The 24,703-nt window shown below is 50.5% G+C and overlaps 2 protein-coding genes across 9 annotated transcripts in view; both read right to left on the bottom strand.

The window, feature by feature from the left end:
- NMNAT3 (nicotinamide nucleotide adenylyltransferase 3) overlaps positions 1–24,703 on the bottom strand; it is a 99,354-nt gene that overhangs the window by 13,624 nt on the left and 61,027 nt on the right. The window lies entirely within an intron of this gene.
- On the bottom strand, positions 1,881–4,715 carry LOC101550216 (general transcription factor II-I repeat domain-containing protein 1-like). The gene is given in 1 exon segment (XM_012936157.2): positions 1,881–4,715. A coding segment is annotated over 1 exon segment (2,835 nt).

Below are 24,703 nucleotides of genomic sequence, written 5' to 3'. Positions count from 1 at the left end.
GATGGGCAGGCGAAGGAAGGAACGAGTGCCAGGCTGCTCGGTATCAGCTGCAGTTTATTCCGATCTCTGTTTCCCTTGCAGTTTATTCCAATCTCTGTTTCCCTTCTGCTTCTGTCTCCCCCCTCCCCGATCTTCTCACTCTCACTTCTGACTTTGTCTATTACTTCTGACTCTGACCCTTACTTCTGACTCTGACTCTCACTTGCCTTGTGCTCTTTCTTTCCCCTGCTCTGGCTCTGATGACTCCCTGGTTCTCTTTCGCCTTGTGCTCTGCTTCTGTGTCTCTCCCCCCCACCCCCGCTTCTCCTACAGTCTTAGTTTATACAGCAATCACACAGGGTGGTAACACAAAGGTGGGTCGAACATTAACAAATCACTCCTCAAGGACAAAATCTCATCTAAGGAGATTACTCCAGATTACTAGGAGATCTGCTCAAGAGGGTGGGATCCAAACAAGGGTATGTCCCTTTCTTCCTTCCTCAGCTAGTAATCCATTTAAATAGTTGTAGTAAATCTACTTCAAATATTTCTAGCAATGTCATTCTGTATGAGCACAGTAAGAGATATAAACTTAAAATTTGGTTCTTCCTGAGGACATCTCACTATACATTCCAGACCACAGTCCTCAGGCAGATTAGTCTTTCTAATCCCAGCAGGGTCCTAGTCTCGTAGTTACCTTTGGATCATGACAGTGTTTGTCCATGATTATGCCCTCAACTTATAGTTGAGTTTTGTGGCACTTTGGCCTGACCCATTACGATGCCAGGTAGCTCACAGCTTGCCCTGGGTCCTTTCAGTCCCTCGTCTGGACTCTGCTTTTGGGGTGCTAGGAACTAAGGGCAACTGAGTCAAGAAAGCAGATGCCCAGGAGTAAATATTATTCAGATTCAATCAACTCCCAAATTACAAGAGCATAATATTAACTGTCTTCCTGTGTCCATACAGAAAGGACATTGCTTTAAGGTGAACTATGCAAAAGAGAGAAAAGCAATATTTAACTTACAATACAAGTTCAATGTCCTAGAAGGATCTGATCTTATAAACTAACAGAATATGATTAGGGAAAAGGTGGTTAACTGGTTGGGAAGGAGGGTGCAGAGAAGAGTTTACAGATAAACAAAGGAATGGAAGGAGGGTGCAGAGAAGAGTTTATAGATAAACAAAGGAATGGGACTGACTTGGGAGCACTGTGATGGGTGTAACCAGGTAAACCTAAGTTCTCTGCGGCAAGGCTGAAAGGACAAACCCTCTGTTACCCTACATTCTAGAGCACAGAGTAGTGTTGCTGCCAAGAGCGAGACTGTGAGGGCCGGGTCGGGCAGGGGGTGATGGCAAATGTAATTGAGGCAAAGGTGGCAAATGAGGCAAAGTGACCAATATGGTAATGTGGCAAGTAGTACCAGTGGCATGTGGCAACTGAGGTCAGAAGATGCTCCTGAGTTCAAACAGGAGGTTGGCAGCTGAGGAGGAAGGGATGGGACATGGTCTGAGCTGGTTGGTGGGCAACAGGAGGAGGTGGCACTGGCCCGCCTCTGGCTTTACAGGAATGCACCGCCAAGCCAACAGAACCAGCCTGGGTGGTACCGAGTGACAGGCAGGGGCTGGCCTATGAGGTTAGAGGTTCAGTGAAGAGCTCTCGTTTGAGCTCCAGTGACGCTGGGGGCCTGTGGAGGACCTTCGTGGGAAGAAGAGGAGCAGGACTCAATTTTTTTATCTCTCTCTTTTTTTTATTACTTATTTAAAAAGGCCTTGGTGGCAGGAATATAGTGTAAAAATCATTGGAAAAACTAAAAGGCATTGATACATATTCACATATACACTTTGTACATAAATTACATTTCCTTTAGTCTTTCTGGGTGAGGTCATGGTTCAGCTGGCGGTCAGTAGTTCAGGGTCCCCAGCAGCTACACGTGGAGGCCAGCACAGTCCACCATGGACATGGGCCACTGCACGAGTGAGAGCTGGTTGGCGGAGGCCACAGACTCTGGGCTGGAGGAAGAGGAGGAAGATGAGGACGAGGAGGAGGAGGAGGAGGAGGAGGAGGAGGAGGAGGAGACGGAGTTCCTTTCCGAGGCTCTCTTCCGCTTGCGTCTGGGGACGCTGCCGTCTTTGGCTGGCACCTTGGCATCGCTGCAGATTTCTGCAAAGGGCTGGAGCTGGTTGGCGACGACCATCCGCACGTGCTCCTGGGCTATCAGGATCTTCTCCAGCCGGTGGATGTCGTATGTGTTGGGATTCCGGAAGGGGATGTCGTCGGGCAGGCCCGTGACCACCACGGCATCTGGGCTGTCCCGGATGAGTTTGTAGGGGACTAGCATGGGCCGGTTCAGGCCCAGGGCCTCACCGTATTTCTTGCTAAAGAGCTCTTTCACCTGCTCCCGGAGAATCACCTTCTTCCCCAGCCTGTGGGCGTTGTCTTCATCAGGCTTGGGGACGCGTCCCTGGAAAGGTCTGGTCACAGTGAACTTGATTTTGTCCGCCACGGCCAGGATCCGCTCCAGGTTTAGGGAACCGAAGGTGCAGGGTTTCTGGAAGGCAATGCCAGGGGGCAGCCCCTCGACGAGCACCGAGCCAGGGTTGCTCTTGATCCACTTGTAGGGCACCTGCACCGGGTACTTAATGCCCAGCGCCTCCCCATATTTCTTATTGAACAGGTCCTGCACCTGCTCCCGCAGCATGTTGGTGACGTCGATGCGCGAGAGCCGGGTGTTGTCACTCTCTTGGCAGCCCTGTCTCTTCAGGCTCTCGTCGGCCAGGGGGTCCCCAGGACCCCGCTCTTGGCTGTGCAGGCCCGGCTCCTTCACGCCCTCTGTCAGCAGCTCGGGTCGCTTGATGACGAAGCGGATGCTGTCACTGGCCTTCAGGATCTTGCGGAGCTGGGCGATGCCAAAGCAGTTGGGTGGGCGCAGAGCGATGCCCTTAGGCAGCCCCACCACGAACAGCTCCTCCGGGTGCATCAGGAACTTGGAGTAGGGCACCTGGACGGGCTCCGAGATGCCCAGGGCCCTGGCGTATCTCGTGTGAAACAGCAGCTCCACCTGCTTCCGCAGCGGCCGGATCAGGTCCCCGTGGCTGACCTCCATGGGCGTCTCCTCGGGGTGCGGGTGCTCACTGCTGGGGCCTTGGTCTGCAAGCATCTCCATCCCGTAGCTGGAATCTTCCGAGGGCAAGAGGAAGAGGCCGGTCGCTGAGTCGGTCATTTCCTCAGAGGTCGGTGAAAGGTCTGGCATGGTCACCTGAATGATATCCAAGTCCTCCGGCTCGATCTTGATGGCTCTCGGCACGCCCAGCTCCCCAGAGGTTCCTGGCCCACGGTCCTCGTCTAATTGAGCAGCCCCGGCTGTGTCCAGGCCGGCAGCACGCGAGGCCTCGGCGGGGGTGTCCTCGGGCGGGCTGGGGTCTTTGGTAAACTCGTTCCCTGTGACAATTCGCTCATCAAACATCCTCTTGACGATGAAGCGGATGCCGTGCCGCTCCTCCAGGATCCGCTTGAGCTTGGGGACCCCGTAGGTGCAGGGACGCTTGAAGGGGATGTCGTCGGGGATGCCCACGACCTCCACGGCCTCGGGGTCACAGGCGATCTTCTGGTAGGGCACCGGCACCATGTGGCCCAGGCCCAGGGCCGCCCCGTATCTGCTGTTGAACAGGATCTGCACGCACTCCCGCAGGGTGTTGATGTCCTCCGTGTCCTTGATGAAGGCGTCCCACTGCTCTGACTCGTCATGGACGATGGAGAAGAGGGTCCGTGTGGACGTGTGGACATTCTGAATGAGAGGCCCAGTGGGCCCGGGAGGCTTCTGTCCACAGCAATCGGGGAAGTCCTGGGGGCCAGGGGCCCTGGACTCAGGCCCCGAGTGGCCCAGGCCCAGGTCGCCAGGGTTGAGGGGCCCGGGGGGCGCCTCCTGCTTCAGCTCTTGGGTGGGGAGGCTGGGTGGCGCCGAGCTATGCAGGAAGCTGGCCATCGAGGTGGTGGCGGTGGGGGGCAGCTCCGGGGGAGAACCCTTGGGGCCGGGGCCATGCAGACTGCAGTCCCGAGAGCCCTTGCTGGCCAGGGCGGCCCTGTTCAGCTCCACCGAGGCCTCTGAGTCCCGCCCACCGTCGTCTGGTGGCCTCTTGAGCGTGAAGCGAATTTGGTGGCTGTGCTCCAGGATGGCCTTGAGCGCCTTGGGGTCGTACTTGGCCGGCCGGCGGAAGGCCAGGCCCTCGGGCAGCCCCTGCACGGCCAGCAGCCCCGGCTCCCGCAGCAGCCGCTCGTACGGCAGCGGCACCACGTCCTCCCGGCCCAGCACGTCGCTGTAAAGAACGTCGAACACCGCTCCCACCAGTTTCCGCAGCAGAGACACGTCCGAGCCGCGCGCCAGCGAGGCCCGCGCCACGCTCCGGCTGCCACCCTCGGCCCGCAAGACCTTCTTGGGGTGCTCTGCCTCCGGTTCCGGTTCCTTCCGGGGAGGTCCTCTGCAGAACCCGAGGAACTCCGACTGCAGCTCCTTGTGCGCGTTCAGAAACATCCGCCCCTTCTCGGAGCCCACCACGCAGGCGCTCTCGTGCACGGCCACCACGCAGGCCACCTCTGCGTTCAGCCTGGACAGCGCGGAGCACACGGAGTCCAGGGCAGACACCAGGCTGGCGATGATCTCGTCTTTGCGGGTGAAGGCGGGAGCCCAGCGGTCCGGCCCGCAGCCTTTGGCGGGGATGGGCCCGTCGCAGCACTTCATGGTCACCTGATTTAAATTTAGGGCAGCAGAGTCCACAGGTGTAAAAAATTACAAAGGAGCATGCGCGCGGGGGCGGGGGGGAGGGTCAGGGTGATGTGATGTATGTTGTGTTGTTCGAAGGCTCTTGGGGCAGTTCTCTTGAGTGCGCCCCGCTCACATTCAGTGCTCTCGAGCCGCTCTGTATGGACCGGATTGGTATGGCTCCTCCTTGTGCTCTGCTTCTGTGTGTGCCGCTGTGCTCTCTTCTGTCTGTCTCTCTGTCTCTTTCTCTGTCTTTGTAGTCTCTCCTCTGATCTCTTCCGACCCCTCTCTGTCTCTGCTTCTGCGTCTTCTCTCTTGCTTCTGTCTTCTCTGCTGTCTCTTCTCTGCTGTTTCTTCTCCTGTGTCTTCTCCCCGCTTCTGTGTCTTCTCCTTGCTTCTGTCTTACCTCTGACACGTCTGGCTTCTGCTGTGTCTTCTTCTGTACGTGTCCTGCTGCCTCTGTCTGTGTCCTGCTGCCTCTTCTTCTGTCTCTGCTGTCTCCGTCTCTTCCCCCACAGTCTTAGTTTATATAGCAATTACATAGGGTGGTGACACAAAGGTGGGTTGAACATTAACAAGTCAACAAAGAGGGGTAAGATCACTCCTCCAGGAGATTAATAAAATCTCATCTAAGGAGATTACTCCAGATTAGTAGGAGATCCAATCAAAGGTGGGGTCCAAACAAGGGTGTGGCAGGGTGTGTCCCTTTCTTCCTTCCTCAGCTAGTAATCCACTTAAACAGTTGTAGTAAATCTACTTCAAATATTTCTAGCAATGTCATTCTGTATGAGCACAGTAAGAGATGTATCAAACTTAAAGTTTGGTTCTTCCTGAGGGCATCTCACTATAATTTCTAGACCACAGTCCTCAGGTCAGGTTAGTCTTCCTGAGCCCAGCAGGGTCCTAGTCTCATTGTTACTTTTGGATCATGACAGCATTTGTCTATGACCATGCTCTCAACTTATAGTTGAGTATTGTGGCGCTTTGGCCTGGCCCATTTTGATGCCAGGGTAGGTAGCTCACAGCTTGCCCTGGGTCCTTTCAGTCCCTCGTCGGGACCCTGCTTTTGGGGTGCTAGGAACTAAGGGCGACTGAGTCAAGAAAGCAGGTGCCCAGGAGTAAATATTATTGGAGTCAATCAACTCCTAAGTTACAAAGCAGAATATTAACTGTCTTCCTGTGTCCATACAGAAAGGACATTGCTTTAAGGTAAACTGAGTTCCCCGTGGCAAGGCTAAAAGGACAAACCCAATGTTATCCTACACACAGGGACATACTCAGGGACTCCCAGGCAGCCTGGGGCCAACACCTCTGCCCTGGGGACAGGAAGTCCAGGTGAGGGTCTGTCCAGAGACCGAGGGTCTCCCTCTCACTGCCCCCTTCCCTGTCTGAGCCCCCAGCTACTGAGTCATCCCCAGAAAGGTCTGGACGGCCCCCAGGCTCCAGACTCAAATAGAATCAGGCGAAGGCAGGAGACTCCAGACCCGGGCTCCTTCCAGCATAGACCTAATCCGTTTGGGGGGGTGGTGGTCCTGGTGGCTGGTCAGGCCATCTGGGCTCCCAGGACCCTCTGGGCCTGGGCGTCCCCCAAGCAGAGTGGGGAGGGGTGAACTGACATTGGGTTTTCCGGAGAAGCCGAATGCTGCGGAGAACTGGGTTCCGACCTGGTGGGCCGCTGCGTCCAACCCCATACTCCCTCGGATACCCCTCGGATACCCCCAGCCCCCTTTTCTTTCTGAGCTTCTCTGGCCATTTCCCAGTTTGCACCCAACTGACCTTCAGGAATGCTCAGGATGCTGGATCTCACAGGCAGAACCAGTAACGGAGCCGAAGTGGGCACAGCAGGGAGGCACTGCCCTCGCACCCGGCACCTGGGCTCAATCCCCGGCACCCCTCATGGTCCCCCGAGCCCACCAGGAGGCACAGAGCCAGGAGTAAGCCCTGAGAGCGGCCAGCAGTGGCCACACCCAAAACTATAAACAAATAAAAGGATCTGGAGAGAAAAGTCCAGCAGAGAGGGCGTTTGCCCTTCACGCAGCCAACCCGGGTTCAATGCAGGACCTAATTTTAATGCATGTTGCATGTTCTTTATATGAAGACCTCTTTCGACATCACTCATAGGAGCTTCACCATTGTGTGGATCAACATTTCAGTTTTGGTGGGGCTCGAGAGAGAGAGTACAGTGGTAAGGTGTTGTTTTCTCTGTGGCTGGCCCTGGGTTCGCTCTCTGGCACCCCAGGTAATCCCCTGAGACCACCAGGAGCGATCCCTGCATGCAGAGCCAGGGTTAAGCCCTGAGCACCACCAGGTGTGGCCCCCAAACCAACCAAACAAACACGAACCACATCTTTTTCCCTTTTTGTGCATGACATGAGCATCATAATTGTCTCTCTGGATGGTCAGCCATTTCAGTGGCAATAACCAGAAGGCCCCTTGGTCCCCTGTGTGCAATGCTGCCCTCCCAGGCTTCATGTCTATCTGCATACAGGCCTGTTTCTGTCCTTTCTCCCTGCCCAGGCTCCCTTAGCCTGCCCATGGCCTCGGCATAGTCCAGTCCAGTCATACACCTTGCTCTATGCTTTACCCAATCCTCCCATCTCTCCTTCAATGGCATCTTGAAGATTCACGACTTTTTGCCTTTTTCATTTCAATTTTAGAAACATCCTAAGGAGTTCCACAAAAATACAGTACTACCCAGCCCCCAGTTCAAAGTCTACTGGCAGTGAGAGTGGAATTGAGTCTGAGTTTGAAGTTACAGAGGGTGGACCCTAACACTCTACTGCACCAAACCTTCCAATCGACAAGCACGGTACTTCTTTCGGTTCATTTAAGCTTTTATGTCTGTAAATGCAATTTCACAATTTTTCTTGAAAAGCACTTTTACATCCTTTGTAAGATTTATTTCTGGATACTTGTTCTATTTGGATGCCACTAAAAAAATACTTATTTTTTATTTCTTGTTGATATGTAGAAATATAATTTAGGTATCTTGTGTGTTATCTGGTAATCTTGCTTATCTCTCTCTCTCTTTCTCTCTCTCCCCTCTTTCTCTGTCTCTCTCTGTTTTCATACTCAGCTGTCAATAGGGCTTACTCTTGGTGGAGCTCAGGGAAATAAAGGCAGTGTCAGGGATAGACCCTGGGTCAGCCACACACAAGGACATCCTTATCCTGTGCTGCTCCTAGCAATCTCTTCTTAATTTTAACAGCTTAGCTGCCAGTTCTTCTGTCTCTAAAAACAGTGCCATTTGAATACACTGACGGTTTGCTTCTCCATGTCCAAGCCTTATGATTTTTTCCAAGCCTTCTATTTTGTTCAGGCAGCTGAGGCATGATTGTGTCAACAGTCGTGCTGGTCTTATCAAAAGAAAAGCTTTTTGGTTTCAGTATGACACATGATGACTATGCAAGTTTCCCGTAGATAACCTCCTTCCCTCGAGGTGGGAACAATGTCATGCATACAGTAGGCCCCATTTTGATTTTTCCCTCTATCTGGCTACACAGTAGACCTGCCTGGCTGTACCTCTTGGAATAAGACTGGGCTGAGTACTTGTGAGTGGGATGTGAGTGGACGTGATGTTTGCCCCGTTCAGACTTGTTTTGCTCCTGGCTCCTTCACAGTGAGTCTGAAAAGTACAATGAAGACAGAGATGGGGCTTACTGGAACCTTTCTCCCATTTGCACCCCTAGGCATGGCTTGGGAAGAAATTTACCTGTAGATCTCCTGAACCTACCCGGGATTTATCAGTGTGGGGTAAACTTTATTTAACAAGTTAAGCACCTGGAACCCGGGGATTTACTCCTGTAGCCTCGCTTGGTCTCTCCTGACTAATATGTCACTTCAAGAGACATTTCCAGCCAGTCCCAGTTTAAGATCTTCTGTCATTATACCAGAAACTTTTTTCTTTCGTGACTCTTGAAATGATTGTGTAATTTCCCCCCCTTCAGTCTGTTAACACAGTGAATTGTAGTGATTAATTTTCTCATCGTCAGGATTACATTTGAGATAAACTCAATTTGGCCAAGACAGAGTATCCTTTTAATGTACTGATGAATTCACTTTGGTAATTTTTCTAGGCAGTGAAGAGATCTATAATTTTCTTTTAGTGTCCTAATCAGGTTTTGGTATCAAGATTATGCTGGCCTCTTAAAAGATGCTGGGGACGTTCCATCTTCTTGCGTGCTCTAAGTGTACGTGGGTAAGATTAAAATGACCTTCTATCCCCCCTTAAAGCATCTGGTAAAACTCACCAGTGAACTTACAGAGGCTGAATTTTAATTAGCCTGACTTTTTTTTTATTACTGATTTAACTTCTGTAATAGATACAAAAAACGCTTCAGAATTTTAATTTTGTTGTTACAATTTTTGGCAACTTCCATGTGTCTAGGCCTTTGCTTATTATATCTAAGTGTTGAAATGCATTCACCTGTTATCATGATGCCCCCTCATTTGTTCGGTGCCAATGCCCCTGTCTTGGTTTCCTTTGCCTTGTTCACAGGGCTTGGGTGTCCTTTTCCCTTACTCAGCCTTACTAGAGGTTCCTCGTTCTATTGGTCTTTTCAATGGACCAACTTTCGGCTGCATTGATCTTCACTACTGAATGCTTATTTTTCATTCCATCCGCTGCTCTTATTTTTATTAATTATATCCCCCTACTTTCCTGCTGTTGTTTTGCTACTCTTGTGATAAATGCTTAGCTAACTAATTTGCTGTGCATCTTATTTTCGAATACACACTTTGTCTTATTTTCCCATACCAGGGACCCGCAGTCTGTCTTCTTCCTGAAGGTGCACGTGACTATACAAATCTTCTCTAATCATGTCTCAACTTATCACACAAGCCTTTCTACACAGTGTTTTCATGATCATTAAGTTCAAAATCGTTCCTAATTTCTATTCCTCTGTCTCTCTTTTGATCCATGAGCTATTTAGAAGCATTTCCCAAGATTACCAAACATATTGAGACTTTTGGGTTATCTTTCTGTTATTTATTTCTAGTTTGGTGGCACTGTAGTCAGAGTACACAGTCTGTATTGATTTTAATCACTGAAATGTGTGGATACCTGCTCTATGACTCGGGATACAGTCATTTTTTTTTTGCAAATGTTCCATGTGCGTTTAAAAAGAATGTGCATTCTATGATTGCTGGGTTCAATGTTTTGCTCATCTAGTCAAGACAGAGGGCACTGCCCCTTGCCTGGACATCATTCAGGGTCAGACCTCCTTTTTCACACACCCGCGTGACAATGCCACCTACGATACTTCATTTACTCGGGGGAAGTGGGCAGGAAAAGATAAGCATGATTAGAAATTGATCCATAAGGAAGGGGGGGAAAAGGCTTAGAATCCCAAGATTCTGAAGATTACAAGACCACACTTCATTTTGGAGGGGGAACTGTTTCCACCACTTATGGAAATGGTGACTCTCACACTCTAGAAAGAAAAGTCAGTTCTATTTCTGCACATCTGCTCACTGGGCTCCTTCTCTTTACGGAGAAGCAGAGAATCCAGAGGAGGACCAACTCCCGTGAGCTGCTGACGCCCCAACCAACGCAAGCACATCTGATCTTCCTGCTGGTTTCTGTCTTCTGGGAGGACATGGGGCTGGGGGGAGCTGGGGGTCACTCTGAGTAGCTCATAGGGGCATCTTGGATCTCCACCGTCACCTGGAATGACTTAACTAGACAGGACTGAAGGTCCTGGGAGAAACCAATGTTTTGTCAAAACATCTTTGAAAAGAGTCTCTAACAGAAACCAGGGGAAATAAACACCCCCCTTTTCCAAAGAGTTCAAGCCTCTGCCTCCCTACCCACTCCCTGTGCTAGCTCTTCCCAGACCCTCTCTTCTCCTCCTGGGCTGTGGGTACTTCCCTATGGCACCCACTGCTCCCGGCACCTGGACATGGACGATCCATCCATCCCTTTGCCTTTGGCTGTCCCATGAGAATTATGGAGCCATCGGGATAGAACCTGTTTCTCTCAATCCAGGTCACACGTCTGCACGTTGCTTACCGTGAGATGATGCCATCCTTCCTTTGGCCTGCCCCAGCCACCCATGGATACATCTCACAGAGGGGCTCGGGTTTCTCACTGATCTCTACGCCCCCCCCCTCCGCAAACCTTAAGCAACAAATAAGCAACAAAACAATAAAGACGGAAGGAAATCAGAGCCAGAGAGACAGGACAGTGTGTAGAGAGAGTTTACCTTGCACACAACCAACTGGGGTCCCATCCCCAGCACCCCATATGGTTCCCCGAGCTTTTGAGGTATGAGCCCTAAGTGCAGAGCCAGGCAGGAGTCAGCCCTGAGCACCGTCAGGTATGCACCCCTCCAAAGAAACCCCAAAATAAATCAACAAAATAAAAACGGAAGGAAATTGCCAAGAGAGAGGGAATGGGAAAGAAGGCAATGGATGGGGAAAGTCAACAGAAATGGGGATGCAGGAGAGCTGAGGAGCAAGGAACAGAGCGAGTGGAGGCCGGCTGAACCCTCTGAGGATGGTCCTCACTGCTCCCCCCATTGGGCCAGTGACTGGTGCAGCCACAGGAAGCAGCTACCTGCCTCCAACCAGGACGGATGGAAGGGCTCCTTAGAACCCCAGCCCGGCCTCTGGGCAGGCCCTCTGGCTCCCTCTCCTGGGGAATCGCTAGTTCGCAGCTCATTCCTGGAGCTATCCGGAGCTTCTGCACATGCCAAGACGCCCCCACCCCACCGTCTCCCAAGAAATAATCTGGGCCCAAATTCCCCATGTTTCAAGTTTGTCTTAAGTATTTTACTGACTGAAACATAGGAGTAGGAAGTCCCGGGGCTGGGGTGATAGTACATCAGGAGGGTGTTTGCCTTGCACGTGGCCAGCCCAGGTTCGATCCCCAAAACCCCATATGGTCCCCCAAGGACCTCGAAGAGCAACCCTTGAACACAGCCAGGAGTGGGCCCTGAGCACCACTGAATGTGGTCCCCAAACCCAACCCAAACAAACAGAAGCCAGAAGTCCAGTGGAATGTTTTTCTTTAAATATTTCAGTGGCGGGCCCGTTTCCCTGTATTGACTAAGTGAACCCTTAACAATGCCCTCCCCCGGCCTCCCACCCATACATTATCTTTCCACTCAGACTTCATGTTCCACTGGCAGTAAGGGCTCAGCATCATCCTCACTGGCTCACGTTCTTCAAACAGGACTGTTGTAGCTGGGGAGCAGGGCTCAATCCCCGGCATTGCATCACACACACACACACACACACACACACACACACACACCTGCGCACACACACATCTGCACACAGGAAAATCAGGTTTAAATTAAATTAAATGAGCACAGCGGGTAGGGCGTTTGCCTTGCACATGGCTGACCCAGGTTTGATTCCTCCGTTCCTCTTGGAGAGCAAGCTACTGAGAGTATCCCACCCGCACGGCAGAGCCTGGCAAGCTCCCCGTGGCGTATTCGATATGCCAAAAACAATAACAACAAGTCTCACATGGAGATGTTACTGGTGCCCGATCGAGTGAATCAATGAACAAAGGGGCAGGACGACAGTGCTACAGTAAATTAATTTGGGGGAGGGGCACTCTGCAGTGCTCAGGGCTATTCCTGGCTCTGGGTTCAGGAGTGACCCCTAGCTGTGCTCAGGGGACACTGCACTGTGCTGGGTCTTGAATTGGGGTCAGCAGAAAGCAAGGCGGGAGTCTTAGTCCTTGTACCCTCCTGGCTCCAGTTTGGTTTTTTTTTTTTAAATTTTTTATTTTATAAGTAGTTCACAATATTTGATTACATTTAATATTCAAACACAAATCCCACCACCTTTACACCTTCCCACCACCATGTTTGGGATATTTCCATCCCAAGCCCCAAGCCCTGTCCCAAAGCACAACCAAAATAATATATTTTGTATTGTTTGTTATGAAAAACTGCTGAAAATGCTACAAAAAAAGTATCCATAGAGGAAACAGTCTGAAGAGTGTTCTACTTTGGCAGGGGCCACTAAGACCTTCTTTAGGATATCACTAACATGTTGTGAAAGGTTGAGTGATGTGAACTTTCATATATATCTGAAAAAAATGCATCTATATGGACTGGAGTGTTAGCACAGCAGGTAGGGCATTTGCCTTGCATGCGGCCGACCTGGGTTCGATTCCTCCATCTCTCTTGGAGAGCCTGGCAAGCTACCTAGAGTATCCCGCCCACACAGCAGAGCCTGGCAAGATACCTGTGGCATATTCGATATGCCAAAAACAGTAACAAGTCTCACAATGGAGACATTACCGCTGCCTACTTGAGCAAATTGATGAATAACAGGACGACAGTGCAGTGCAGTGCTACATATATACATATACATATATATATATATATATATTTCCCTCATGATTGGTGGCCTACTATTTGAACCCCATCAAATGTGGTGTGGTCCTCTTGGAGAATGGGTAGGGAGTGTCTTATGAGCGGTCCAGGAATAGGTTCACCCGTGTGTGAGGCTCGGCCTGAGCATCTGGGGAGTGGCCTTGAGCATGGCAGCAGTTGGGTGGTGGAGGTTTTCGGCTGCTGGGGCTTCAGGCTCCAGTTTTAACAGCTGGAAGAGCGCGGTGAGCCTGCAGTCTTCTCAGAGAAACGCGGGGCACTCTTCCCAGACGAAAGAAAGATAATGTCCCATTGGCATTTTCACTTAGAACAGGGGCTGAGCCACGGGCCTTGGTGCCTTCTCATGCCTGGTCCCGTTTCCCCTTGGGACGGGCAGCCCTCTCTCTCTCTCTCTCTCTCTCTCTCTCTCTCTCTCTCTCTCTCTCTCTCTCATTCTCTCTCTGGGGGAATGGAGGCATTTTTCCTGATGTAGTCCAACAACCGGCTGTTTCATTACGTTATCTTACACCCATGGTATCTTGTATCTACTGTACTGCAGGGGGTTTGTCCTGAACCTGTGATCCCTTACGGAATCTATTAGTTCTAAGAGCTTTTGAAAAGCTACTCGGGGATTTTTCTAGGGATATGGCAGCGTCCCCTGCAAATAGTGAACACAGACTTCCCTTTCTCCATAACTCCATCTCTTATTTTTGACCGCTGCCTTTGGAAGATAATAGTGTTGAGTGAGCATTCTTTTCCATTTCCTTGCTTCGTGGGAATGGCGCTGAAGTGTTATGCCATTATGTGGCACGCTTGCTAAGTACCCTTCCCATTCTAATTTACTAAGAGCTTTAAAAAACCCCTGAGTAGGTGTTGGACTTTATTGAATGACTTTTAAGTGTGTATTGAGGTGATGATTTAGGTTTCATAAAAATATATCGTCTCGGTAATGTGCTATATTAATAGATATCCTTATGTTATACTGTCCTTGGATACCGGGATTAATGCTACCTGAGCAGGTTGAATCAACCTTTTATTAGCAATTTGACAACCTACTACTTTATGTGGGTCTTTTGCATCCAAGATGATATTGTTAAACACTAACTCTAATATGGTACAATATCCTTAGCCAATTTGCTTTGCTCTAGAAAATGGCTCTGGTAGATGGAATTACTGGTCCCACTTCTTCCTTGTGCCGTGACAGCAGGCGCCCAGCGCCCTGCTATTTGTCTCTCGACAGCAGGAACTGCCCCAGACCCCAGCTGTGGACGTGTCCCAGAAGGCTGGCATTGGCCATCTGGGACAACAGCAGACTGAACAGGAGCAGGAAGGTCACACAAGGCAGCGGCCCTCCAAGGAGAGGAGACAGGCTCACCGCTGTGCCTTTGACTTGCTAAAATGAAACCTCCTGGACTCATGAGAAATCCGAGGCCCCACCAAAGGCTTGTGGCCTGGGGTGGCATGGGGTGGGTACCTGCTGATGGATCTCCTTCCACTCCGGACCAGAGGGTGAGCAGCAGAGGGGCAGGTGATGGGCCGCCTTTCCTTAGAGGGTGCGTCCAGCACTCTGCAGGCTCTTCTTGTCACTGCCCACTTGCTCTTGCAGCTGTCTGGGCACTTGTGACAGCGTCCCCCCTGGGGTAGAGGTGATGCTGTGGGCTCCCAAGGCTTGGCACAAGAACCCTGCTGGGAAAATGCCACCGGATGCTCTGGGGCCCCCAGCTGCTGGGCCGTGGGGAGAGTGACCCCTAAAGAATGGCCCCCTGGACCCGGGATGCTCAAGGTGAACCTTCCCTCTGCCATCCCACTGGCATGCAGCTCCAGTGGCCCGGCAGGTGAGTGAGGAACCGCCAGAGGGGTCCTTCCCCGCCACTCCAGTCTCAGACACATCCTGCCGACACCACCTGGGCAGACACATGCCAGCCCCGAACCTCAGATCAACCATAGACAACTGGCAGCCCCGGTGAGGGCTGGTCTGTGAGGCCGTAGGAAGAGCTGGGAGAGAAATGACCATTCCAGAAGGGGACGCTGCCCCCCATGGCTACGGGGCCAGGAAGGGGCGGGCCTGGCATGCAGTGTCGGTGTGGGACTGGCCAGTGCAGTGGTGCTGTGCCACGTTTCTCACCATCCCTCGTGGGGTCCCAGTTCAGGAGGTGAGGCTAGACGGCAGAGGGCCGAGAGCACCGCGGGTAGCACCCCTCTGTCCATGTGGAGCCCACCCCGCTACAGGCTTTTCTGGGGTGGGGCTGAGATTCTGTGGCCCCCTTGCAGGACTGAATGAATGAGACCTCCCCTCTACGACCTACCTCCTCGATGTCAGGGTACAGGAGCTTAAGAGGCTGTTCGCCTGGCCTCCCCGAGCAAGCAGCAGGGCTTAGCAGCGTTCCCACATGGGAACTGGTCTCCACCAGCAGGCAAGAACTCCAGCTCCTGGGAGCCCCAGGTCTGTGTCCTGGCACTGCTTGGTCCCCAGAGCACAGAGCTGGGAGCAACCCCTGAGCACTGCCAAGAGTAACCAACCCCTCCCCCAAGCCCCCAAACAAAACAAGTGAGAGCGTGTTCTGGCAATGCTAAGCGTTGGCCGCCCTTTAGCCCAGATGGGCTCAGGGTTTGCCTCCTCCTGGGGCTGACTCCAGCCGGGGGCTTCTGTGGGACCCCCTCTGGGTAGGAACGGTCCAGGCCTCTGGCTTCTGGGGCCCTTGTGTCTAGTTTCTTCTTTCTGTGGTTGTGCTGACTGAAAAGCAGCCTGGGAAACAAGTGAAAATATATATATATATATATATATATATATATACATATATATACACACATATATGGACTGGAGGGATAGCACAGCGGGTAGGGCATTTGCCTTGCACGTGGCCGATCCAGGTTTGATTCTTCCCTCAGTCCCTCTCGGAGAGCCCAGCAAGTTACCAAGAGTATCTCGCCCGCACGGCAGGGCATGGCAAGCTACCCGTGGCATATTCGATATGCCAAAAACAGTAACAAGTCTCACGATGGAGACATTACTGGTGCCCACTCGAGCAAATCAATGAACAGCGGGATGATAGTGACAGTGCTATTGTCTGTCCTTCCAGCAGCAGTGGGGAGTGAACTCAGGGCCTCACGTGTGAAAGGCAGGCGCCTTACCCATGAGCCACATCCCCAGTCCTACACCCTCAGTGGTGGTGCTGCTGTTATAGGAATATTACCCAGCAGTGCTCATGGAGCCTGGATGCCAGGGATCAAACTCAGAGGCTCACGCATGCCAGGCACATGATTTACCTGCATTGGGAGCCTTATCCCCAGCCTCAATATCTTTTTCTTTCTCTAAGCTCATATTGGGTGGTGGTGAGGGGCTATTCCCGGTTCCATGGTGGGGTGGAGGGAACACGAGCCATGCTAGGGCCTGAACTTGTGTGCAAGGTGAGGGTCTTAGCCCCGGGGCTGTCTCTCTGGAATGTCCGAAGCAACTGTCAGACGTGATGCTAAGGGCTGAGCCAACAAGGCCAAGCCGCCTTTGGCGGGAGAGACGGCCAGCAGGGGAGCGAGGAGGGGGGTGGGGGGAGGCCAGGCCTCACCTGGAAAGGTCTGCTCGGCTTTCCAGAGGGCTCACTGTAATTAAACTCGGCAGGCTCCGTGCTGAGTCTGAGATCAGGGTCTGGCTGAGGCTGTTTGGAGGGCTGGCAGGGGCGGGAGGGTGGAGGGTGGGGGGCTCATTTTGGCCCCCTTTTGATTCTCCTTGTCAGATTTCCAGCTGATTAAACAAGTTTTGCTTTCCTGTTTATTGGTTTCTCCAGCCAGACGGCTCTGAGCACTCACGTACTGCTCTGCGGCCAGGAGCAGGCGGCCGGGTCCTCGTCTGGATGGTGGGAGCCGGGCGCGGGACCCCGGGGGAGAGTCGGGGCGCTCTGCTCTGTACCCACGGGGCTGGCGGGGCCTCCCCCCGATGGCTGCATCTCTCTCCCCGGCTCCATAGCAGCCTTGGGCGCTGGGTCACGAGGCTTCTCTTCTGCCTGGCTGGCACTGGCACCTCCTGCCCACCGGCTGGTGCGCTCATCTTTCTCTCCAGAATGTTCTGCTCTCTCCAAGTGCAAAGGTCCTCAGTGCCAGGTGAGGTACATGACACAGCAGCAACCTTTCCTCCCATCCACTTCAACACTGGTTGTGTTTGTTCTCGGTGATGTGTGTTGGTCACACTGGTGTGAGATGATCTCTCAGTGTCGTTTCGATTTGCCCGATGACAGTTGATGTGGAGCATTTTTTCATAGACTTTCTGGCCACCTGTATGCCCTCTCTGAGAACATTTCTATTCATTATCTGCCAACCCCACCCCGCCAACCCCAGTTTGGGGATATAGTTTTTTTTTTTTAATCTAGTAAAGTTCTACCAGTGCTTTATAAATCTTGGACATAAACCCTTTATCAGATGAATGCTGGAAAAATATTCTCCCCCAGTCTGTGTGGTGTATTTTATTCTCTGGTTATTGTTTGCAGACGTTTCTTAGTTTGGCATAGTTCCATTTGTTTATCTTTGCTTCTGTTTGCTTGGCCAATGGCACCAAATCATTGAAGCTCTCTGGATCCAATGTCACAAAGTCTTCTAGCAAACTTTTCCTCAATATAACTATGATGCAGAGGCCTTTAGTCCATTTTAATTTGATTTTGGTGCATGGTGTTAGAAAGAGTCTGAATTCACTTTTTAGAATGTAACCAAACAATAACAGTTGTTGAAGAGGCTTTTCTGACTCCACTTCATACTTTTTACTTCTTTATTGAAGATTAACTGTCCATATATGTGAGAATCTGCCTCTGGACCCTCAATTTTATTCAATTGTCTGGAGAGTCTGACCTTATTCCAGTAACACACTGTTTTTGCTCAAAAAAATTTAAGAACTGGGCTTCCATAAGACCCAGCAATTGTACCCTTGGCATCTGCCCCAAGGGCCCAAAAATTGATCAGAAAAGACATTTACAGACCTTGGTTCATTGCTGCACTAGTCAAAATGGCTCCAACCTGGAAACAACCCATGTCGAAGAAAAGATGACTGGATAAAGAAACTGGTGCATATACACAATGGAAGAGTACTCAGCTATAAGGGAAGAGGAAATCCTGCAAAATGCACTGCTCCATGAATGGATCTGGAGAGTGTTATGCTGAGTGAGGTTACAAGGAGGGAGATAGGCATGGAATAATCTGTCCTATGTGGGACATAAAGAAATGAAGAAGGGAAATCACAAATGCGCAAAGACAACAAAAACTGAGACGTGTTTTTCAGTAGGAAGCTTGCCACGGGGAGGGATAGGCTAAGTGTGTGTGTGGGGGGGACACAGGGACAATGGTGGGGGGAAGTGGGCACTGTGATGCTGTAATGTTCCATGCACGAAACTCAACCACTGACACACATAAGTCAAAGGCTGACACCAATCTGTACCACCAGTGGCTCACACTTGACTGTGGTTTGATTAACACAAATTGTAGGGTCCGCACCAACACATTAACCCCAAATGGTTAAGGATAAAGTATTTGCCTCATCGATTTTTTACACTAAATGCTTGCTTTCAGAATTTCCCACTCTCCCACTCTCCAGAAAAAACTTTTTTTTTCTTTTTTGGGTCACACCCAGCGATGCTCAGCGGTTACTCCTGACTCTGCACTCAGGAATCACTCCTGGCAGTGCTCAGGGGACCGTATGGTATGCTGGGACTTGAACCCGGGTTGGCTGCGTGCAAGGCAAATGCCCTCCCCACTGTGCTATCACTCCAGCCCCAGGAAATCCTTCTTGTGGAAGACACAAGAGTCAGGGATGGGGCAGGGCTGTGCCTGACTGTGCCCCAGACCCCTCCCACCCTATCGCCTGGATCACATGTGCTCACAGAGGAAACAGACAACACAGGGGCAAACGCATCTCTGAGCTCTCAGAAGCATCTGGACTGACCCTGAGCTCTGGCACTCTCACGACCAGCACCACGTTGCTTCCCCTTCAGGCTGGAGGGAGCACACCGATTCATCCTCTGGGCAGCGAGGCAGTGCAGCAGCCCCCTGGACTCTGTATAGAGGCAGTGGGAGCCTGGCCACTGTATCTACATCACACGGGTGCATTTCTGGGGAAGCCGGGGAGACAACACAAGGTGGCCAGCGGGGGTGGGGGACGGGGCGAGGCGCAGGGGGAAGCCGGGAGACGCTCTGAGTCATGCAGGCAGATTTTCTGGAATGAATTGAATAGAACATTTAAACTGAGTCATGTAGAAGGCAGAGGGCAGAAGGCAGCCTAAGAAAGTGAAGAATTGTCAATCAAATCAATTCTGTCGGCTCTGACTGTGCCGCAAAGAGACTTTTTTAAAAAGGAAAAAAATTAAAAAAAAAGCTCTGCAGAACAGCTGAGAGCTTGATGGTTGCTTGATTGTGCACTAATATCCAGGCCCATTTCTCGATACATTTTCAATTTACCTTCATGGTAATTTACGCTCCAGGAAACTGTCCGAGATCAGCTAAGGGGTTCAATAAAATAGGTCATGGAGTTAAATGCTATGGTAAAACACAGGGCTTAATTTTATGGATAAAACTTAAACTGCTTAGCGGTCTTTTTTTTTTTTTTTAAACATTCTTCGTGTTAAGACTAACAATTACTCAGGGAAGGGGGCAGGATCAGTGTAGGAACCAGAAAGCCAGTTCCTAACTCTTAAGCACGAGAGTGGGGCTGAGGACTTTGACCTTGACCATTGTCAGACATGGCACTAGGGGTTGTGGTTACTAGCCTGCGAGCCCATATACTAGCCCACCCCTCGGACCACACAGCTCTGCAAATTCCTGTGGGAATAAGCAGTCTGCAGTGGGAAATTTCCACATGGGGAGACAAAAGGAAGAGAATATTGGTGTGTATGTGTGTGTGTGTGTGTGTGTGTGTGTGTGTGTGTGTGTGTGTGTGTGTAAGAGTGTTTGGGCCATACTTGGTGGTGTTCAGAGTTTATTTTTGACTCTGTGCTCAGGGATCACTCCTGGGGGTGCTCAAAGGACCATGTTTGGTGCCAGGGGTAGAACTGGGGTTGACTGTATGCAAGACAAGAACCTTCACGCCTGTCTTCTCTCTCCAGCCCCAGGGACAGAGCTGTTACTGTTGTAAGTGAAGAATAATAGTTTTATTCAAAGAAATAAACCTAGAGAAATGTGTGTGAGGAGAGAAAGCGAGTCTGGGGGAGGGAGGGGAGAGAGAGAAGTGAGACAAGGGAGGGAAAGAGAGGCAGAGGAGGGGAGGAGGGAGGGAGAGAGAGAAATACACATGGTCCAGAGGGAAACAAGGGTTTCTCCAGAGTGGAAAAAGGCAGGGTGGCTTTTGGAAGAAGATGCTCTATAATTTTCCCAAAGTATCTTGGTTTGCTTGTTCTCTGTGTACATATAAGTCAACCTGGGCGCGGTCAGGGGGAACTCTGGCCTTATCCCGACCTTTAGATTCCCCTGCAGCATCTCCCTTTGGGGGAGCTTCCCTCTCCTCATCTCCATCTCCAAGGAGCTCTGGATTTGCATCTCAAAGGGATGTGGCTGGGGATGGTGTCTAAGCAGTGAGGGATTTCTCACCCTGAAGCCTGCAGTGACGTCACTGTAATAAATGCATGTTCCAGGGCAGGAAGCTGGCTCAGGGACAGAGAATGTGTCTTGCATGTCGAGAGCCTGGGTTTGGTCCCCAGCTCTGTCAAACAAAAATGTGTGTCCCGCCTGTGTTTACACCTGCTCTCTGCCATGGTGCCGACGACATCTGTCCTGGGTGCCATCCTAGTTTCACAGACTTCCGTTTTCCCATCACCCCAGCTGATTCTCACATACTAGGGGGATCCAGGGTCCTCAGAGCCCACATGAGCCCTCTCAGCTTCCCAAGATTGTGTTACTCACCCAGCACCAGGCTTTAAAGTAAACAACGACTACTTTTTAAAAAATAATCACCAAATTACCAATTTTATGAGAATGAAATAAAAGATAAAGTCAATTATATCTCAGCCAAAAAAAAAATATTGCCTAGTGAAAAAAAGGATATGGGTTTCCTAGGTCGTAAATGTTTTATTGAGTCTAATGCAATTTCATTTTTGAAGTTTGTTTCTAATAATACTCTTAATTTACATGTCTAATGTATTCATGGGTCAATTCTGATTATGTAAATTGTAGATGATCTTCTCCATTGGCAATATTACACATAATTTGGAGCTGCAAGAAAAACGAATCTAATGCTAACTAACCGTTCTCCCCCCCTGCATTAAAAAATTAGTCCCTCCGTGGGAACATTTCTGCAAAAGTTTTGGTGTCCTTTTCATTTCCAGTGTTTGCTTAGATTAGTGTTTTTCTGGTGGTGCTGTATTATGGGTAATAGGCACCTACCAGCATCCCTCAAGAAAAAAGCTTCAGGAGCTGGAGAGATAGCACAGCGGGTAGGGCGTTTGCCTTGCACGCGGCCGACCCGGGTTCAAATCCCAGCATCCCATATGGTCCCCTGAGCACGGCCAGGGGTGGTTCCTGAGTGCAGAGCCAGGAGTAACCCCTGTGCATCGCCAGGTGTGGCCCAAAAAGCAAAAAAAAAAAAAAAAAGCAAAAAAAAAAGAAAAAGGCTTCAGTGATAAAGTGAGGCTGGGAAGTACAGGGCTGGGGAGGGTGCAGAGAGGAGCAGAGCAAAACACCTTCTCCTGCAGCCTATAGAGCCTCTGAGCACTGCGAAGGGGTGGCTGTGCCCAAGACTTTGGGGACAGAAGTTCAGAGTTTCAGCCTTTGTGGAACCTTCTGCCAAATGAGTGTTGGGGGGACCCATATTGTGAAATACTCAGACACCTCCAGCAGTGAGTTATTTCAGAGGTGCTGGTGGAGCGATGGTATAGAGGGGAAGACACTTGCTTTGCACACTAACTCCACATAAGGTCCCTGGAGCTTACACCAGGAGAGCCAGGAGCACTTCTTGATGTGGCCCTCCCCCCCATAATTATTTAGGGAGACCAGGCTGCCGTCACTCAGAGGCACTGCCACCAGGTCTAGGAACGTGTATTATAGCTTGTGGGGTCTTTGAGATCACCTGTTGGGGGTGGGGAGCTTCAAACACATAACCTCCCTCCTTGATATCAGCAGTGATCTAACTTATGGGGATCCCCCTCTACTTGTGTATCACTGACACTGCCACCACCATGGAATCATGATCAGTACCAAGAATGGCCAATGGTATGATCCCCATCCCACCACACCAAGCGCACAGCCACCACCTGGCACTTATGAGTAAGGCTATTGCCATCACCCTCCCAATACCATCCACTGCGACCATATCAAGACCGACTAGCACCTCTGCCCTTCTTGCCCTCTGGTCCCCTGCTACCCACAGTGAAACCAGAGCAATCAGCCCCCCATCACTTTAGCTGCTAGAATGACTGGCAGAGTCACCACCACTCCTGACCACCACCCTGGATGGGAGATGGCCGAATGTCATTTCTCCAGGTCACTCCAAAGGCTGGAAGGATAGATGCATTGTACATGTTTCTCTCTGGTGCGCATGGCTTCCCCAGAATTATCACATAGAAAACCAAACATGGCACCGCAGCAAAATCTTGGCACCTAAGATGAAGGGTTCGAATAGCATCTCTAATCCCAGGCAGGGGGACCCCCTCAGTTATCTCCGGGACAGAAGGAAAAAATATTCCAAGGGGCCTGGATGATGGCTCAGACGGGCCAGAGCATATGCTGGGCAAGCAGGAGGCCAGCTTCCATCCCTACCACCGCTCTGTTTCCTGAATATTCCCAGGAGTGGCACCCAGATGGAAACAAACAAACAAAATCATTATACAAAGCTTCCTAGTCCTCCTATCCGACGGGAAGTTAAATCACCCCCTGCTTTCAGAAATGTGGAAACTGGTCTTCAGCGAGCAGCAGTGGTCACGTGGCAACCGTGGGACACGCTTTCAAACCAGCAGGGAATGCTGCTGCTACTCTTGGGAACCAGCCAGGTGTGTGTGGGGGGAGTAACGGCAGAAAATACTTAACTTTGCCAGTCCCCTCTCCCTCACCCCTCTCCTCCCCTCCTCTGCTTTCTTGTCTTCTCTTATTTGGGGGCACATCCTGCTATGCTCAGGGTTTACTCCTGCCTCTGCACTCAGGGATCACTGCTGGCGATGCTCTGGGGACCATGAGATGCTGGGGATTGCACTCGGGTCAGCTGCATGCAAGGCAAGTGCCTTCTTCCCTGCTATACTATCTCTATTCTCCAAGTTACATTTTATGTGTGCACTGTATATTGGACTGCTACTCTACTGAGTACCAGCAAAGTGCTGGCAACTGTGCGAAAGGCTTTACAAATACTATCTCTCATATCCTCACGGCTGCATGAAAGACATGTAAGAAGGAAGTAAGGTCGGAAGGGGCCATGGTGGGAAAAAGATTGAGAAACATTGATTTAGATTAGGATTTCAACGGGGAGTCACAGCAGAAAATACTTAACTTACTCAGCTTTATGCTCCAGTCCCCTCTATTTTTGGGTTCTTTTGTGATTTTACTGTAACTTATGGCTCTGAAATAATCAAATTGTAAGTTATATTACAAAAACAACATAGGATTTTGTATGATCATTCACTCCACACCTGGTAATGGTGGCATCTTCTTGAACTGGGAACAATGATCCAAAGAACATTGACATCAACAGTATTCACCAATGGGCATATCTGACTCTTCACGTCAACATTACCAACCAATGAGAAGACCCGCTTCTTCACAACAAAACTATCCCACCAATGGGGAGACTTGACTCTTCAATCAATACTATCCACCAATTGGGAGGCCTGACTCTTTTCTCTTTTTTCTTTCTTTTTTTTTTTTTTTTGGTGTGGGGGACACACCTGGCTGTGCTTTGGATTTAGTATGCACTCTATACTCAAGGATCAATACAGTTTGGGCTCAGAAAACCATATAGGGTGTTGGGGATTGAGCCCCGGTAGGCTGCAAGCAAGACAAGCACTCTGCCTGCTGTACCATCACTCTGGCTCAGACCTGCCTCTTCCATCTCCTACTGTTCCACAAGGACCTTTTCCTGATCTAGGGTTCAATTCGGATGCCACATAGCATACAGGTCCTGCCTGTCCTCTAACTGGGACAGTTACCCAATTCTTGGTGCTGGGTCAGGTCAGGACTCCTACTGCCAGCTACTTGGCAGTAGCTCCGCTGTTGGATGTGCATGCTCTCCTGTTAGACTGAGCTTATGTCCCTAACCTGAGAACTGATGCGGTGCCCTTTTCTGAGCATTGGGGGGTAACTTGGGAGGATTCATCCACCCGGATGCTGGACTTGCCCATCTGAAGCTTGGATACTTCCTTGAGGAGGTATTGGCCAGATATCTTGGCTGTGAAGTTATTAATTCCTCCCTGTGTGATGGTAATGAACATTTATCTTTGTGGGAAAGTGCTCTGAGACTGCAGAGATCCTACTTACCACCACGCTCTTGCCCACTAATTTTAGCATCAGTTGATAATTCTGGTAATCGCAGAATCATTACTACGATGCTTGCCAAAGACGGATTCTCTACCTCCAACATTCCTCCTATAGTATTTATTCATTAGCGTTCTACTTTCGGGAAGAACTAGCTTCTGTCCTGCATTTTGTTAATCGTTCAATTATTTATTAATAGCAACAGAGCCTTGCTTT

The sequence above is a fragment of the Sorex araneus genome, chromosome 2 (assembly GCF_027595985.1).
Source record: "Sorex araneus isolate mSorAra2 chromosome 2, mSorAra2.pri, whole genome shotgun sequence".
Taxonomy (NCBI): Eukaryota; Metazoa; Chordata; class Mammalia; order Eulipotyphla; family Soricidae; genus Sorex; species Sorex araneus.
This window is presented reverse-complemented; position numbering and strand designations above follow the sequence as displayed.